The sequence below is a fragment of the Seriola aureovittata genome, chromosome 1 (genome assembly GCF_021018895.1).
Source record: "Seriola aureovittata isolate HTS-2021-v1 ecotype China chromosome 1, ASM2101889v1, whole genome shotgun sequence".
NCBI classification, from domain to species: domain Eukaryota; kingdom Metazoa; phylum Chordata; class Actinopteri; order Carangiformes; family Carangidae; genus Seriola; species Seriola aureovittata.
This window is the reverse complement of record NC_079364.1, coordinates 8,415,762-8,434,457: the sequence shown is the minus strand read 5'-3', so window position 1 is coordinate 8,434,457 and position 18,696 is coordinate 8,415,762. Positions and strand designations below refer to the sequence as shown.

Genomic DNA, 18,696 nt, shown 5'->3' with positions numbered 1-18,696 from the left:
AATTGGCCAGATAATATTATGTCGGACTATAATTATCATGTTTAGCATTGTGCTCAAAGTAATGTAAAGCTGTGGCTTAACAGAATTTAGTGAAATTAGATTTTGAGGGAATATTGTAAGAACTGTAGTGTTTAATTAAGTGGAGAGTTTTACCTGCTGGTGGCACTAGATAAGAGGAAAGAGACACCAAAGCCATTACAATTCATCCAGACAGAGCTACAGTTAGACTGACAGACAGACCTGGAGAATAAGGCTCTGACGATAACAGCTTCACTGTATTGAGTGTGATATTTTTGGCTGGAAAAAAATCGCAACTTTGCCCTGGAGTGTCTTAAAATAAAGGATACTTGTATTCTTTGTATTCTTGTAATGGTTGTGTCCTGCATGAATTCCTATCTCACAGTGAAGCTAGCTGGCTGTCACAGCTGGGAGCCTGTGTTGACTCCCTGTAGGCGCAGAGTTTTTTAAGTCAAATATATTGGAAACGAGTGGATGGGTTGTCACAGTAACTCTTAAGGTCGGGTGGATTACCTGACTTTACATCTGGCTCCATCCTCATGTCAACATTGTATTAACATTCAAAGCAACCCTCAGCTGTACTGTGTGTGTAGTGCTAATTAGCAGATGTTAACACTCTCACATGCTAAACTAAGACTGTGAACAGTACGACTGCTAAACATGAGCATGTCAGAGTAGTCTACATCCTCACAGGGCGGCTTGTGTCGCTGTAGCACCTCAGCCTTGTTTCCGGATGCAGGTGAGAATTTATTGCCGCTAACGAGTCTCGCATGCTGAGTGGAAATTTTGACAGAATGGAAATGACGATTGAAATCATGTAATTGTTGACAGAACACAACAGACACTAAAGGCAACCGAGTAAATCTTTTCGGGATCCAGAAACAACTTACTCCTACGTATTATAAAAGCATTTATGTTTATATCAATGAAGAAAAAAAGACTACACCTCGCCCCCTTCTTTTTCACTCTCCGTGCCTTTTAACCTCCATATCCAGCTACCCACTCCAAACCCACTGCTCTGATCCTTATCTACACATGAGACCTGACAACTGATATTTGTCTTCCCATCTCATTTCTCTAAATGCCCAAATTTCCCCCCATTTTCTCTGTTTTTATCTCTTTCGCTGACAGCAGGACAAGGCCTCTATTGTATATGGCTTTAGTTGTCCCGCAGGCCTCTTCTGCTCGTGCTGCTTCAGAGCTTTGGTCTGTAGGTGTTATTTTATGTGGAATGTAGAAGGTCACACTGAGATGAGTGGTTTAGATATTATCACATAGACGGGCCATTAAACGGAGCCACTCTTTAATGTCCAGAGAAAAATTCCAGAAAAGGCCATAGAGGCAGAGATATTCCACACTTAACACAGCATATTTGGTTACGGTTCATATGAATGGGAATTACTTTTAATTGTGAAATGTATGGATTCAACAGAGTTCATTAATTGGTGTACACATTTCCAGGAAAGCTGGCTTTGACAAAGAACCTAATTTGCCCTCTGAGCTGCTTTTCAGTTCAGACGCACTCATGGAGAACATTTTAATTGCTGCTGTTCAGTAGTCAATGTGAGGTCATCTTACGTTAATGATTTCGTTGTTAAATGCTCAACGGTCAGTGTCCGTTTCTTTAAATCTGATCTATAGTTTAAATCTTTAGTTGAACCCATGAGGGTGAATCATTTTCAACAGGCGTGTACAAATGTATGTTGGAGATCAAACCACAGACAAACCCACGAAGAATTATCACACTACTCTGCAATTCCCCTCAGTTATACGTAGCATTTCAGCATCTTTCAGTTCACTGTTGTGGTTCATTCCCATGCAGCCGCTCTGCTCAGTGGTATGCACTTCCAGCTCTGGTTCTGGGCTTGAATCTGCTGTTCTCGTGGGTTTCCTCGTGGGTACTCCGGCTTCCTCACACAGTTCAAAAAGATACGCAGGTTAATTGTGTTAATTGGTGACTCTAACTTGCCCATAAGTGTGAATGTGAGCGTGAACAGTTGATTGTCTCCATGTGTCAGCCCTGTGACAGACTGTGCAAGTTCTTTACATCTTGTTAGCGACACAGCCCGCTGATTTGATTGCAGCTTCTCACAGTAGGTGTTTCATCATTACAGTGTAAAATAATATAGTAGGATTATTCAAGATCAGTTGGCCAGACCTTAAATTTATGTGTTCTCTATATGTTTATTTACAACTCAGGTTGGAGATTTGACTCCAGTCATGTCAGCTATACTCTTTGCTAAGTTCCCCTAATGACATTCCCAAAGAGTCTCTTAAAATAAATTTAAATAAAAATGCATTCACAAATCACATACACCTGCAGAATACCAAAACATTGGGTCAGTAAGGTCAATGAAAATGAAATTGCTTTTAATCTAATTCATTTTTGACTTCATTTAATAATGTTTTAAATAGATGGATACTTTTAATGTAAGTTTAATTGAACGTGATTAATTCTGGTGATATTCCCAGCTGTTTTTTAAACTGAGATACCAAACATAATGAATATTTTCATCTAAACATTAGCATTTATCTTGAAGTACAGCCTCACAGGTGCTAGCAAGATTCTTTGCATTGTTTATTAGGGAATCAAAAGACACAAGGTGGATTTTTTTTTTCAGTCTTTCTCCCTTTTAAAACATAGAAATGTTTAGGGTTAGTTTCTAACAAAACTGTTGTGTGGGCTACATGTACAGTATAGTGAATGAAAAGAAAGTCAGCCGATGAGACCGGGTCGAGGCTAGCTGGTTAGCATGCTAACTTAAGCACGAGAAAGGAAGTGATTGACATAGAGTCAAAACGAGAGGGTTGCTTTCAACAGCTGCAGACAGCTGTTTGTGAGTAAAGGAATTAAGTTTAACATTGAACTCGAAACATTTCCTTAAAAACTGGTAAGTGAACAGCTCTTAATACTAATGTTAGCTATAGTAGCAATAGCAAAATCTTATCAACTCAGTGGTTTCTAACACTTGGTCTTGAATTTCTCTTAACATGGAAATAATGTCAGTGATATAGGAAATCTGTACAAAAGCAGAAACATGTTTCAGCAGTTTATTACATAAGTATTTCCACTCGTTCTTCCCCTCTGACAGTGTAATGAAAACTAAACAGTGATTATGTCACTCTGAGTAAGAGCATTTGCCCAATTCAATAGATGTAAGATAAATAATAAGTAGGAAGCTGAACTTATTCTACACTGCAGCATTATTTCTGAAGATTATTCTTCTCACCAGTTGTGTGCTTTATTGAAGGAAATTTGAAAACCCATTTATCCTTGTCATCATATTCCACTCCACAGCTGACAAGTCTGTTAATACAACACTGATAGCAATTATTCATTTTCCTGGAAGAGTCCATTTTGATAAAACGTTTTCACAATGCAGTATTACACAATACTGCACAGATTTTTAAAGGACTTATACGACTGATTTACAATGTAAACCAAATTGGCTCTGTGAGTATAAGGTTTCAATTAAATAGTAAAAACCCAGGTATTCGCTGGTGCTGTATCCATGATGGCTTCAAATTTGACCTTTAATTAGAGCATCCCCATCAAGCCAATTAGTTTTAATTTATGCCAGAACACTCTGCCAAATTACATTGTTCCGGTAATTTTAGAGTTCGAATTATACCACTTTATGAATTCATGTAGTGATAAAGTAGTTTTTAAATGTTCTCTATAAATGATTTGACTTGACCTGACATTGGCAGTCTGTTCTAGGCACAGTACCTCCACCTGTAGATAAGCCGGAGAGTGTAAAACCATTGCAAATCACATTTTCTCTATTTATTTTTGTTTTTCAGTTGATTTTCACAAATTTTCTACTAGAGAAAACCTTAATAATTACTGCGTGTGTGTGTGTGTGTGTGTGTGTGTGTGTGTGTTGTGTGTGTGTGTGTGTGTCTATAACAAAGAGACCTTTTTATAAAGTGTTCTCACAAGATTCTGTTTTTTTTTCCCCCCACCCCTCACAGTCGCGGCTGGGGCTGGTGCCTTGACGATCCCCCGGTGAAGGATAAGCTGTCTCTGAACTCGCTGCTTCCTGGGGTTCTGTACAGCGCTGCCCATCAGTGTCGGCTGCAGTACGGATCTGGGTCCCTGCTGTGTGATGACATGGACGTAAGACTCTCTATAACAATAATCACACCAAAATAAATCCAGAACAAAGCCACGCAAGGTTGTATGCAAAGAATGTGGGTCTCCTATGTTCTCCTTCTCTTCGCCGCTGTACATGTTTGTTCTCATTTGTGGGAATACATTCTCCAACATAGAGAAATAATTCTCGCACATAGCAGTTGAGGCCCCCAAATGTCAGCGCACGTTTGAACGCAGTAAGAACCACAGGCGTTTCATCGAAAACACAGGTGTAACCAGAGACACGCTGGCCTAAAGGTACTTTGCCGGCAGAGTGGCCTGCACACCGACTCTCCAAAAACGGACACGCACCTGCGACTCATCCATTTTAGACTTGGTTAAATCCAGTAATGGTTTCACTTTCCCAGCATCCAACCAATCAAGTGGATTTGGAAAGGAAGGCTATGAAGTGACTTTGATTTTAGCGAATGTTTATTATTATTATGTTTATCGTATTTTAAAATGAAATTGAAATATCTTAATCTTTACTGAGGTGGGGTGGTCCATCTGAGGCAGGGACTCCACCTTATGTCCCCCCCATGGCGCCAGGGTTGTTTTGATCTGTCTTGTTTCATGTCTTTTGTCCTCGCTACAACTTCTCTTTCCTTTTGATTTGACTTGACTAAACCTCACATCAGTCCTAGCATTATGAGCGGGTTTGAATTCATTGCATAAGAACAGTTTATTGTGCAGCCGCCGGTGGTAACGTGAGTCACACACGGCACGAGGCAATTACAGTGACTGGGAAGATTAACAAGGGGATGATTAACGAGGCTTGAACCAGTCTCAGTATTCAGGCTCACTGCTGAAGAATCATGTAGGCTTATCGTGTTTGAAGTGTTGAAACGATGCACATACGGTTTTGACGCAGGATTTGACAGGGACCGACTCCTTTACTGTGTGTGCGTTTGAGAATTGCAGATTCCATCCTCTATTCAATCAAATCATCGTTGTTCAAGCTGTGCCTTAGAAGTTTGTCAGACTGCTGTGTGTTTTGGCTTGGAGCAGAGCATAGATCATTTATATACAATGCATCAGCCAATGGCAACAGGAGAAGACTGGACGGACGGAGACCACACACGTACATTTTTCCAGCAGAAATGTAACAACACAGTGTCTCTACAAATACAATTTGTTACCACACGAGCAGGTTGTACAAGCACCCACAGGAAAGAATAATAACTTTGGGATAACTTACAGTTTCACAACACCAACAGGCCGCAATGTTGAAAATCCACACATTCAAGCAAATCCAGCCACGTCACTAATTTCCGCTCACACGGTTTCGTACAGTTCGTTTTTCATAGAGTCTTCTTGTGTTACTCACCAAAGTGTATGGTGTGTGTCCTTGAGGCCGTTGTTTACATCTGCTGGCAGTGTTGGCGCATATACAGTAATTGTGGGTCATCATGTGCGTGCTAGCAGAGCATGAGATAAAAAATAGGGAGCAGCTCATACAAACATTGCTTCTCTCACTTCGTTCTAAAGTCATTTATTCATTCATTCATATTAACCACCTGCAAAGGAACATCAGTCTTGTTTTTTTTTCTTTAAGTTTAAATCTACTATTGACTTTGTTCCAAAATAAATTTATAAAAAGATTGACTTCAACATCTATTACCATAATCACAAAAAGCAGAAACCAGAATTCAGGAATTTAAAATGACCAGCATGAAATAGCATTCACGCCTGAGGAAGTGGACGTGACTGGTTTGATGCTGTTTTTATATATTAGTGTTTCACCATAACAGTGTGCAGGAAAGTCAGATTCAGAGGGACCAAACTAATTTATACTGTATCTACAAAGGAAAAGTGGAAAACCTCTAAAATGCTAATGAAACACGCTTGTCCTTAAACCATGATTTATTCGTTCGCTCTCTGAACAAATAAACATGTTTACTTTACATTCAACTGGATTCTACTCATCCTCACCATTCATTCTGTGATGAGAGTTTATAATTTCTTACTGTTCATCCATCCCCACAGAATGTTAGACATTGTAATCTCAAACACGATGCATGTGATGGATTAAGTCTATAGGTGTTTTCCCTTCATTATAGTTCCCTGTTGTTTAATATACTAACTGACTGTAAAACATGAACGCTTACTTTATATCTGTATCTCTATTTAACAGATGCACTGCAGCATTTAAAGTCACATAAGGCAACACATACTTGTTTTTCTGTGCCGAAGTCAAAGACTACAGTTGTGGATTTCAGCTTTAAACATGAGGTTGCACTGACAATAGCTCTGTAGTGCAGCCTTCTGGATGGCGGCACTGGGGATAGAGTCAGGGGCACATCTGATTGTTTTTTGTTCTTGGCTAAAGGGATTACAAAAATTGTCCGATACAAAGATAGTATTGGGATTTGGGAGGGTTTCTATATTGACTTGTTTATGTTCTCGTGAGGTGCAGTCAGAGAAGGATGTCGGGATAGGTGTCTCGATGGGGATGGGGATGTTAACCATGTGAAAGGAGCGAGAGAATCAGATCCAGGTTCAGTACGCCACAGATCCATTTTTATTTTTATTTTTTTTAGAATCACCAGAACGATCAGCAAATGACTTTTACAATTCTTTTTCGAAGTTTGTCTCTGCAGTGAAAATTGGTTCTGTTTCTCCGTGACAGTATTTAATTTATGCGTTAGCAGTTGCATCATATTTATTGGAAATAGCAGCTAATTATTGCATTTGAAAGTTGAAATGCTGAAATCATTTACATCTCAAAAAAATCGTCCTATCGTATGACTATTTTGGCAACAATGCAAAATGTCCTCCACACATTCATCACAAATGTCAAACAACAGGAATGGACCTAGACAATTGCACCAATCAGCCATGAACTCCTTGATAAACAGCACATTTGACCTTTTGGTGTTATCGGTCTGCACAGATTTTTTTTTTTTTTTTTTACCACTGTAGGAAATAATAAATAGGTCTTTTGATATATTATTGTCGCAGTCTGTTGTATGTTTAAGTTCCTTTTACATTCTCAGTGAGCTGATATTACTTTCTGCAGTGAGGCGCACTGCGACTAAGGAAAACAAAACATCGGCAAATACAGAATCACACTGCAAGCTCCAAATTGTGCCGTCAGAATGTCTTTATGCTGTGTATGTGTTGTTAAGTAGGTAAATGTGTTTCCCAGGTACTATGAGTCACAGTGCATTCAGCTGTCATTACCACCACAGCCTTTGCGTGAAGGATAAATATTGCACTCAGTACGTGCTGTTCTGTAAAAGGTTGAGCTATAACCTGAGAGGAACACACAGAGATTGCATCAGATGTACATTTAAATCAGAAATTATTAGAAATGTTTGTTTAGTTTAAAGGAATAGTTTGGGAAATATTCTTATCCACTTTCTATCCAAAAGCTAGATGAGAAAACTGATACTGTTCTCATATCTGTAGCATATGAAGTTGGAGCCAGGAGATAGTTAAGAAACAGTGTTGGAGCCGATTTTTGCTCTTTCACCAGAACAAAATCTGCCTTCCAGCAGCACCTCTAAATGTCACTAATCAACACATTATGTCACATTTGTTTAAATCATCGAAATACAGAACCACGGAAGCGACATGATGTAGTTTATGGGGTTCATGTGGTGGACTGTCTCTCCCTGACGACAAAACAAAATAATCCACCACGTAACCGCCGTGAAAGAACAGCATACGGCTTTTACACTTTGGTTTTCATACAAACAAGATACGATGTGTTAATTAATGAGCTGGTAGGAAGATTTTGTTTTACCTTCAGACAGAGCCAGTTTCACATTTCTGTTGCACTGCTGCGTTAAATTGGAGGTTTTGAATTTTCATGGGTTTCAAGTGCACATTTTACACATAGAGAAATGTCTTTGAAAATCATCACTGTTGTCCAGTAGAGCGTGACGCATAGGACCAATGGCTACTGGATACTTTAGACCTGAATACACATACTGCCAAGGCTACTCTCTCAGGTCGTTCACACAGTGATGGTTTTTCTAAGAGATGGGGGATGTCATCAACCATTGCTTGATAACTCCTGTCTGTAATCCTTCAAGCCTTCAATAATTCCTTCAATATTAATCACATCTTTTTGTTCTTGTTCGCCGGTGGAGCTGCTGGATTCACTCAGTTTAGTCAGAGTGAATGACAGAGGAGAAAATTAGACAAATACAACCTGTGCACTGCAAATCTATGAACTACATTTGTCGCATTAAAACACCAGCAGCTATAATAACTAGAATAATTAGAGAGCACAAGATGTATAAACAAGGTAATCTTCCAGTTACACAGCAGATCCACTGAATGTGCATGTTTTCAATTTCATTCAAGGTCCAAATGCAGCATGTAAAGCCTGTTTACTGTATGTTTTGAGTGGGGATAAAAAGACACTGAACATTTTCACGCTTAGAGCTGCCAGTGAAAAATAAATGAACGACAGACTGTGGAAGTAAGACGTCAATCTCTCTTTGCTTTCCTAGAACGTATGCAGCACCCTATGGTGCACCGTGGGAACAACCTGCCACTCAAAGCTGGATGGGGCCGTGGATGGGACCAGCTGTGGCGAGGACAAGGTACATCTTCCATTGCATGTCCATGAGGGGAGTGAGACGTGGGGATTGTGTTGAGAACGCCTAGAGTTTTGTTGTTGACAGCTGTCAGTGTTTGGTTCCTAAAGAGAAGGACTTTAGTTCTTGTTTGCTGTATTTACTTTTAGAAGTTTCACAGGAGTCAACATAAAAACAATAAAACATGTTTCTCAATTTTAAAGTTGTTGAGAAATGACAATAAATACTTCAGTTATTACCTTTACCTTTAATGATATAATAAGTAATACTGAAAGACAGTGATTGTGGCATTAACAGGAAACTATACCAACGCACTTTGTGTATGTTGCTTTTTTTATGGCGAAGCAATTAGTTGGCAAAAAGCAACGTTTTCTTGATTGTAGAGCCAAACTTGTAATTCACCCGTATCCTGAGCTGACGCATCTCGCCTCATAATTAATGTAGAAAATGATAAAATCCAAAGGTTACACTCATTAAACAGTTGGCATTTGTTCTATGTAATGGCTCTTTCTGTTGTTTCCCCTGAAAGTTAATGTTTTATTTCACCGAAGTGTCTTCATTAGTATCACCATGGTAACAGAGGTGAGCTGCCTCCGCTGTACAACACTGTAGGAGTTTTACTCAGCTGTACTTTGTGCCAGAAGAAAAAATAAGAACTGATAAAAATAACTCAGCTCTCACTGAAAGTGCATGTAGTGATATTTGGAGACGTGCAGCCCATCAGACACACACAGCACAAACTTTTACTGTATTACTGTGTGTATTTCAGACAACATGGTACTAGCAAAGCTTTGATGTTTTTCTTACCAGTGGTGTTTCAGTGGGGAGTGTGTAGCATTTGGATTTCTCCCTGAGAGTGTGAATGGGGGCTGGGCGTCCTGGAGCGAGTGGTCAGCCTGTTCGAGGACATGTGGAGCTGGTGTCCAGGGGGCTCAAAGAGACTGCGATGACCCAGTGTAAGTTTCTCACACAGAAATACTTTACAAAGCTGAAAAAGTGTTTCTTGTTTTTAACTCTTGTTGTTTAGTAGCTGATAAACATAACATGAGATCTCAGTTGTGGACTCATGGGTCTTTGTATGAACATGGACATGAACATGCAATACATGAGGGGATATGATGCATTTTCATATTGTATAACATGTTGCAATCATTCATTACGTAATAATTTCATTTATTTATGCAAGTTTATTAAAACAATATACATATACAATTTCTATATGCTTATATTTGTTTTTCTTATTAATTTCTCAGCAGTTACATATTTACCTTCCCATTCTGGGAAAGTGGTCTCAGACTTTTGGACCCTTGTTATGTAATATGAACATATTGACAGGCTTTGGGATGGATATATATTTATGTAACGTGTACAATATAAGCATATATACATAAACATACATATTTTTGTATGGGCTAAGCGTATACATAAATATATGAAATTTTTACTTTTACTTTTAACTTTCCTGTGGGTGCTTGTAAAACCTGCACGTGTGGTAACAAATTGTATTTAGACACTTAGACACTATGTTGTTACATTGCTGGTGTGAAAACGTACGTGTGTATGGTCTCCGTCCGCCCAGTCTTTTCCTGTTGCTAAGGGCTGATGCATTGTATTTATACTAATTTTAATTTCTGATGTGTCAGATATATAATGCAACTATTCATAACCTTCAGTGTCACCCTGCAAAATGTGAGCGGTTGCTCAGAGCAAGAATGGTGTCTTATCAATACACCACTTTGTTCTGTATGTGTTTGCAAAACAAAATGACCTAAATGAAACAGCAAATGTGACCTCAAATACGTGTCGTAAAACGTCACTTGTTTTTTTAATTTAAAAGTCAATGAGCAGCACTGAAATAACATCTTTGACCATCCCACAGTCCTAAGAACAGAGGAAAGTATTGTCTGGGAGAACGACGGAGGTACAAGATCTGTAACGTCACCCCGTGTCCTCACGACCTGCCCACCTTCAGAGACGTCCAGTGTAGTCACTTTAACACCATGCCGTACAAGGGCAAGTTCTACAAGTGGGAAGCGGTCATCAACAGAGGTGAGCAGATCGAACTGTGACGAACATAAAAGCACCATTGGTCATTATTATGCAGCGCGTGTTCACCCTCATCACGACTTTGTCTTTCTCTCCGTCTGATCTCTCTTAAAACCCAAGTCAACCCCTGTGAGCTGCATTGCCGTCCACTGAATGAGCATTTCTCAGAAAAGATGCGTGATGCTGTCACTGATGGGACGCCGTGCTATGAGGGCAACAAAAGCCGAGAGATGTGCATCAATGGCATCTGTAAGGTATCAGTACTGGACCTACTATTCCATATATTCTCCATTGCCTCTTCTTCAGTTCCTCTCTCTCAATTTCCAAACGATTAACTGATGATTCCATCCTTATATTCTGTTCATTGCGCTGGTGCTTTGTTAGGCGCCCAGTACATTGAGTTGACCCTCACCTTGTTTTCACTGCAGGCGAGTGTTGCACATTTGACATTCTGCATGAAAATGAGCTTGCTGATAGAACAATATGGTGGCTGTTATCTCTCAAGATTACTGCCTGCTCTTGCCTATCGCCTTGGGCCAAAATACCAGTCACTGATCCAGATACTGAGTGGACACTAATCACAGACCCTGGGCTCTGATTACATGACATTTTGTGACATTTTTATCAGGCACGAGCTTTCTCTCCTCCTCACCTGCGTCATTTTGCGTTCTGGAGAGTCGATGTAACATTAAAGATGAAGGCTTAAGCGAAAAAGTTTAAGAAATCAATAATAAGGTAGATTTAGTTGTTGTCTAGTCGTAGTCCTGTTAATCATGTTGAGCTTTTGAGCAGGATTTATAGTGTTGTGGGATGAACCTTTTGTCAGTGGTGAGCTTTACTTGCTTCTTTCCATTTTCTTCTACTTGACACTTAAATAGCCTTTTTACTGCACTACATTTATTCCCTAACTTCAATTACCTTTTTTTTTTTTTTTTTTTACAGATTCTGAATAACAATACAAAATATAATCAACAAATACATTATGATGTATTATTATGGGTGAAAATGGTGGCGGCTGTGGCTCAGGAGAACTCCAGTCCGAACCCCAAATTGCCTCTGATGGCTGTTCCATCATGGTGTATATGTATTTGTGTATGTACGGTAGAAGCGCTGTATGAATCTGTGTGTGAATGAGTGAATGCGGAAAGCATTGTAAAGAATTTGAAGTGGTCAGTAAGACTAGAAAAACATATATACATACACACGCACACATAAGTGCAGCCTGTTTACCATTTTATAGAAGGAAGAAGAGAATATTTTTTCTCTGTATCGTTGCCACTTTTATGTAAGTAGAAGATTTGAGCGCCACAGTACGAGGTGTGAAAATAAAGATCAAGCGGCACAGAACAACATTAATGGATTTTCACTTGCATCAGCTGCCACGTGTGAGAAAGTCAAAGGTACATGAGGCAAGGTGAGGCAGGGGAGTGCTCTGTCCCATTTTATTATGGCTTTTACTAAGTGATGTAAGCATGAGCAGATCATCTACAAAGGTTTATCAAGCTCTTATGTGAATAACAGATTAGAACTGTTCGGCTTTGATTTAAATCCCTCAAGAAGGAAGATGTTGAGGGATATTCAGTTTGTTGTGTAATCACTGTCAGGTTTATTCTAGATATTTTGTCGCACGTGTGTTACAGAATATCGGCTGTGACTACGTGATCGAGTCGAGTGCTGTGGAGGATCGCTGTGGTGTGTGTCATGGTAACGGTTCCACCTGTACGACCGTGAAGAGGACGTTTGAGGAGAGTGAAGGACTTGGTATGTTTCTTATTCATCATTTATTTTGGTTCAGCTAAGGGCCTTTTCCCAGCAGGTGTTTTGACATGTTACACTAAATAAAGCACAGGTGTAAATAATTAAAATAATAAAACAAAATGCTTGATTGAATTCCATTTAGCTGGTTGTGTTTCAGGGTCCTGGGGTGCTTTCCATTTGGCTGCTATTCATTCATTCATTCATCCATTATTTGGATTTTACACGTGTGATATTTTTATGCATAAACTTGAATAACGTCATTTTTAGTGTTGTCATCCCTGTTTCCACAGGTCACTTATATAATCTAAAGTATTATAAATCGTGTGTTATTATCACACATTATTGTTTTGGCCACAAGAAGAAACACCTGGTTATGAGGTGCCATCTTCTCCACGATCTTGTCGACTGTACATCAGGAGACCGTGTGCTTCAGTTTCATTTTCATAAAACACAATGTTCTTCAGGTTATGTAGATATTGGACTGATCCCTGAGGGAGCCCGGGACATCCGCATTGAGGAGGTGGCTGAAGCGGGCAATTTCTTGGCCCTGCGAAGCGACAACCCCAACAAGTATTTTCTGAACGGCGGCTGGACGATCCAGTGGAACGGAGAGTATAAAGCAGCCGGGACAGTGTTCACCTACGTGAGGACAGGACACCTGGAAAACCTGACGTCTCCCGGGCCCACCATGGAAACACTGTGGGTTCAGGTACGATTAACAGCTTTAACTTAAAATGTTTGTGTGTTCAGAAATAAATCAAAGTGAGTTTCTGTCAGCAGAACAATAAGAAAGCGTATTATTCACATGGAAAAGAAATGGCTAAAAAAAAAACAACAACAACAAACCAACACTTTTGATGTACAATGTGCCGCTAGAGGAGATGCTTCTTGTTTGTTTGATTGATCAAGTAACTTTTCGATGAATGAAGAACTGCTGTAGGATGTTTATTTGCAGTACGATCACACAAACGTAGTTCTGGTTTTGGATCCTGAACCAACAAGGTCCATTCTCCTGAGTCTTTTTCTGAAATCCCCGGGTTTATCAGGGTGGGGGTGGTAGTGCTGAACATTACTAACTCGAAGCCACATAAATGGAGGAGGGGGGGCATAAAATTTGGCTTTGTTTCCTATAGTTTCAGTGCCATAATGTACTAAAGCAGAAAAATAACCAGACAACACTCAGCACATCATCACTACTTTGGAGACTTTACCTTTCTAGCTCTGTATGTCACCTTCCTCTCATCCTTTCAAAAAGCATGTCTCTGTTATTATGCTAGTTTACTTTGCCATAAAAAAAATACTGCTCAGATAAAGCTCCTCCCTCCAAAGGGGAAACACAAACAGGAAATATGCAAAAGATATTTTTAGTTTGAGGTTTATTCCTGGGAATAATTTGTTTCTGTCCGTTTGGCAAAATTTGTAATCTGTCGGCTCGTGTGTTGCAGCTTCTCTTTCAGGAGACCAATCCAGGAGTGCGGTACGAGTACACAATCAGTCGAAATGTCTCGGAGGACAACGACGGCCCCGTGTCAGTGTTCTTCTGGAAATATGGTTCATGGACTGAATGCAGTGTCACCTGTGGAGCAGGTTAGAGAAACAACCAACTTCAGGTTTCGCCATAGATACGTTTGTAGCTTTGCAGAGAAAGACGGAGAGAGAGAGGCGTGAAGAACCACGTAATATTGGTGTTTTCCTAGTGTTGAAAATCAATTACTTTAGGTCTTCTTGTGTTGTGTGCAAGTGCGTGTGGCCCAATTAGTGGGAGGACATATAGGAAATACAGGACTTTCATCAAAATTAGAATAAAATGTCATGAAATTAAAGGAAGTTTAACTTAAATGAGAGAAGAAAATTCACAGAAAATTCATAATTAAACTAAATAATACAGTTATACATTCTCCAACTGGTCAAACCCTTTATTTTTCTAGTTCAAAATCAGTAGGATAACACTTGACAGAACTGTCCCAAGAAGTATTATCGAGTAATATATATCTTTTTAGCTTTTTTTTTGTAGATTCAAATAAAGAGGAAAGAAAATCACCCTCATTTAAAGTCACTGGTGGTTTTTGTTTTCAGTTTTTCCTTTTGTGTCGGCTATGATTCTCAGGGTTAAATGTCTTCTCTTTCATAAAGATGAAAAAGGTAATGAAGAGAAATTCCTCAGTGCAGTTTTTAGATTAATCTAAAGTTGACCCAGAGTCTGGCAATATTAAATATAAATATGGTTTAAACAGCTGAATATTTTTCCTCAGTCTTGTGCAGCATCCGAAGATCAGTGATGTTTCATTTTAGGTTTTTAATCACACTGGCTTCTGCCTGTTTATCAAAGAATTATCAGAATCATTTCTCTATTAATTAAACACCACATTGTTTTCTGATACAGTTGCTGTGTGTCAACCTCATCAGGATTATCTGAAACACGTTTAATTTCTACATCTAGAGTGAGGCCAAAAAAAAAAATTTGGTTCAGTTCATCAGGTCACTTCACCTCACTGTTGCAGCTTCCTCACCTGCGTTACAGAGTCCTCGTTGCCTTTGCCTCTCTGTCCCCGAGTCTTTTCACAGTTTGTTGTTTTTCCTCTGTTTATTTGTCTTTCCACGCGGGATGAAGCTTAAATTAGCAAAACAGTTTTGATGTTCCTCTCTGTTCAGTATTCACGTCTTTCTGCCTGCCAAGGCTAAACATCTGTGTATGTTGGTGGAAATAGTTTTGGCGTGTGGGATAGTCTTTTGTAGGTTTCAAAAAGTTCTTCAAATCTTTTTCTGGTCTTTGGAGTCCAGAGTTGGATACCGCTGTGGAGGTGAAGCTTATGACTGTAAATGCCATAAGCGCGATAGCTGTGGATGCATCAACACTGGCTTTAGTATCCATCCTCCCCCCCCGGGTAAGGCAAGCTGCCTCACAAAAATGAGCCCACCTGTCCTTTTCTTAAGAAAATCCACTTCCTACTCCACTTAGCCTCGTAATAATTAGCATTAGCACATCAACAGACAACACCCACATTCAAAATGCAGCAGAGAACAATACCTACTACAGCGTGAGGCCACAGAGCAGTAACTGTTCAAGTAGCTATTAAATTTAGCCAAAAAGTAATCATCATGGCTTTGAGTGTTTTCCTGCATGTTTTTTCTCCTCCTGCCTCCATCTGGCTTCCAATCTTAGGTAGCTACCTTGTCCTTTATGAGGTGTCTTTGAAGGTGTAAATTAGCTATCAGACACACAGTGTGGCCCTCAGCAGGCCCCTGAACAGAGGACGCAGAGAGGTGAGAGGTGTCTCCTGCTCTGATGGTGTGGAAATCCCCTCAGGGGGGCAGGAGTAATGATGGAGAGAGGTATCACAGGAGGAGATAAATCTTTCACAGCCTTAGGAAACAAGACCTTTTATGTACTGCTTTGTGTAATGCTGTCTGAAACCTGGATGTGACACTTCTCGGTGTGGCAAAAATGCAAAAGGTGTTTCGGTCCAACTCAATTTTAGACAATTTTAGATGGAGACTTTTAGAATTTGCTGAGGAAGGACAGAGAACTGATTTGTCGTGGTCTGAGTTTGTCACTTGCGTTAGTGTAAGATATGTATGTTAAGGTTATCCGGAGTAACCTGCCAAATTTGGATTAAATCCACATTTTTTAACAGTGGAATTGTTGTTTTTTCAATTACATTTAAAAGCCTTTGAAACCAGATGGATGTTTTTATTCATGACTCAGTCGTGTTTGCTGTCGGATCCTGGTTTTATAATGTAGAAATGTGTCGCTGTGTCTTCAGTAATGTTGTTTATCTTTTAATCTCCTCTCACTGCTATTCCAGGTGTTCAGAGGCAGATTGTCCACTGTGTGGAAAAGACAACTGGGATAGTGGAGGAGCACTTCTGTGACCCCTTAACCCGTCCTGATGATAACCAAACCAGCTGTAGCAAGGATCCATGTCCAGCCATGTGAGTTGACATTAATGACACCAGCAGTTTGCACAGACACACTGAGAGGCAAATAAACGTTGCTTTTCAACCTCTGCAGGATCAAAACACACTGTAGTATAATAATCCAAGCTACCAAATCCAAGGTTACTGCTGGAGTCAGAGGTTTAGTATATGACTGTACCGCAGAAAAATATGCCACTGATAATTGTAACAGAACAATGTAAAACGAAACTGCATTTCTAATAGCTCGGAAATGCAATAAGTGTCCTTGATAAAGCCATTTTAACAGTAAAGATTACATTCTTTACTGTTTCTTTCAACTTGAAAAATGTCATATACATGGGTTTATAGCTGCACATGCTACTACTTTTATCATAATTTATCAGCTCACAGCTATCAGAATGTAAAAGTTCAATCTTCAGAAGTGGTTTGTTCATGCACTTTTATCAATCCTACATCTGTACCTTTTTAAAGCACTTGAAGAAGCATTGAGTTACGTAGGATAAAAAGCTTTATTAATGTTGTTCATTCAGTTTATCAAAGCCATTTGCTTCTCTGAGTCGTGTCTTGATAACTGCATTATTTTTATGACTTAATGTTGGTGGCGCTTTACCGGGAGTGTTTTGTAAAGGGAGGTGAGCGCTCAAGGACAAGTGGGGACTCTGTGGAGAGTAAAACTTATTTTTCCTTTATTTCGGCCACTACTTTTTGATTGTATTTATTTTTTTTTGTTCAGTCCCCCAGAATTGAGGACAAATTATGGTTATTTTGAAAGCACGACCTCTCCATACCAGACATGAGCGGTATAATAGCTGGTTGGATGCAGCTGGCAGGTTGCTTCACTGAGATCAAAGACCCACCACTCCTCAGATATTTTTACTCCCACACATGTTATTGCATCAGAGTGCAGCTTGTTACCTTGTGGTAGCATCAGCAGTGAAAGTAGCTCAATTTGCTTTCAATTTCCAGAAGAACTGTTTTTGGATCAGCAGCAGCTCCATTGCTCCAGAAAATGCACCGAGCTTTGGTCACTATTTCTGTAGATGTTACAAGTAATGTTGAAAGGACAATGTGTGTGTTGTTGAAAGGTTTTTGCATGATGTGTTGTTGTGTAATGTTTTTAAGAGTGATCGAATTAATGAAAATGAAAATACTTTTATTTTCTGGTGCCGAGACACACACAGGAACTTCAAGTAACAATGACATGCACACTGCCGAGTGCATGTCGTTTTTGATGATGATAGATGATACATACCTGCTGTTAGAGAAGCAATTTTATGTGTAATTATTATTTGTGTGTTGTGTTTTATATGATTGTTTTATGACTACATTTCTGTGTCGTGTCAATGAATACATTTAGTTTATTTTGCAGTTAACCGAGAATTAGCCACAGCTCAGAGCTTCTACTACACTTTCAATCCAAACAGCTGTGTTTTTCCACAAAACACACCATTAACATGAAAATTCACACTTGCTGCTATCACATATATTTTTTTGATAATGACACCAACAACTTTCAGTTATGATGAGCTTTGAAACAAACGTAATAACCACCATGCTATGGAGGAGCAAAGGTCCCAGTCTGTTTCGCTTTCTGTCTCTATCGCCCTTTTACAAAGTAAACATCTCAGTAATGGTTGTTCATTTGTGAAGATGGTGTTTGGCTTGTAACAGTGTATTTCATCACTGGGCAGCTGAAAATGTGGAGAGTGAGTTGGAGGCTCAAAGGCGCTACTTTACTGAAGCAAAACTACAGACATTGCTATTGACCATTAACCAGAGTAACCCCAAAGACACAATGTGGACATTGTGCGCTGGGGTCCGATAAAATCATACTCAGTGAACCTCTATAACAGTCATCTAAAGCTGTGATTCTGAGTCATCTAGTTTTGCAAAGCTGTAATATATTGTCCTTTTTCCGTCACAAGTGAACAATTAAATTGGAAATCTTTGCGTCTTTTGTGTGTCTGTGTTTAGATGGTGGGTTGGGGAGTGGCAGAAATGCTCAGCGAGCTGTGGGAGCTCGGGCTTGGCTAAAAGGACGGTGCTCTGCATCCAGGCAGTAAGTGTGGAGGAGCAGGAAGCCCTGCAGCCCGGTGAATGCGAACACATGCCCAAACCTGAATCTCTGTCCTCCTGCAACACACACATCCCCTGCCCAGCAGACTGGAGCACTGGCAGCTGGTCAAAGGTGGGTCTGGGCTGGGATATATTCTGGTTTGTGGGCAACTGTGCCGTTTCAAAAGGAAATGAAAATGCAAATTATTCTGTCTG

General features: G+C 39.7%; 1 protein-coding gene across 1 annotated transcript in view; it reads left to right on the top strand.

Moving 5' to 3' along the window:
- LOC130167467 (A disintegrin and metalloproteinase with thrombospondin motifs 7) overlaps positions 1 to 18,696 on the top strand; it is a 66,933-nt gene that overhangs the window by 24,202 nt on the left and 24,035 nt on the right. Inside the window, exons 9-18 of the mRNA XM_056373692.1 lie at positions 3,994 to 4,138; positions 8,617 to 8,709; positions 9,514 to 9,659; positions 10,583 to 10,752; positions 10,870 to 11,003; positions 12,390 to 12,510; positions 12,972 to 13,216; positions 13,953 to 14,094; positions 16,314 to 16,440; positions 18,400 to 18,613. Coding sequence (XP_056229667.1) covers positions 3,994 to 4,138; positions 8,617 to 8,709; positions 9,514 to 9,659; positions 10,583 to 10,752; positions 10,870 to 11,003; positions 12,390 to 12,510; positions 12,972 to 13,216; positions 13,953 to 14,094; positions 16,314 to 16,440; positions 18,400 to 18,613 — 1,537 coding nt within the window. The remainder of the gene's footprint in view (positions 1 to 3,993; positions 4,139 to 8,616; positions 8,710 to 9,513; positions 9,660 to 10,582; positions 10,753 to 10,869; positions 11,004 to 12,389; positions 12,511 to 12,971; positions 13,217 to 13,952; positions 14,095 to 16,313; positions 16,441 to 18,399; positions 18,614 to 18,696) is intronic.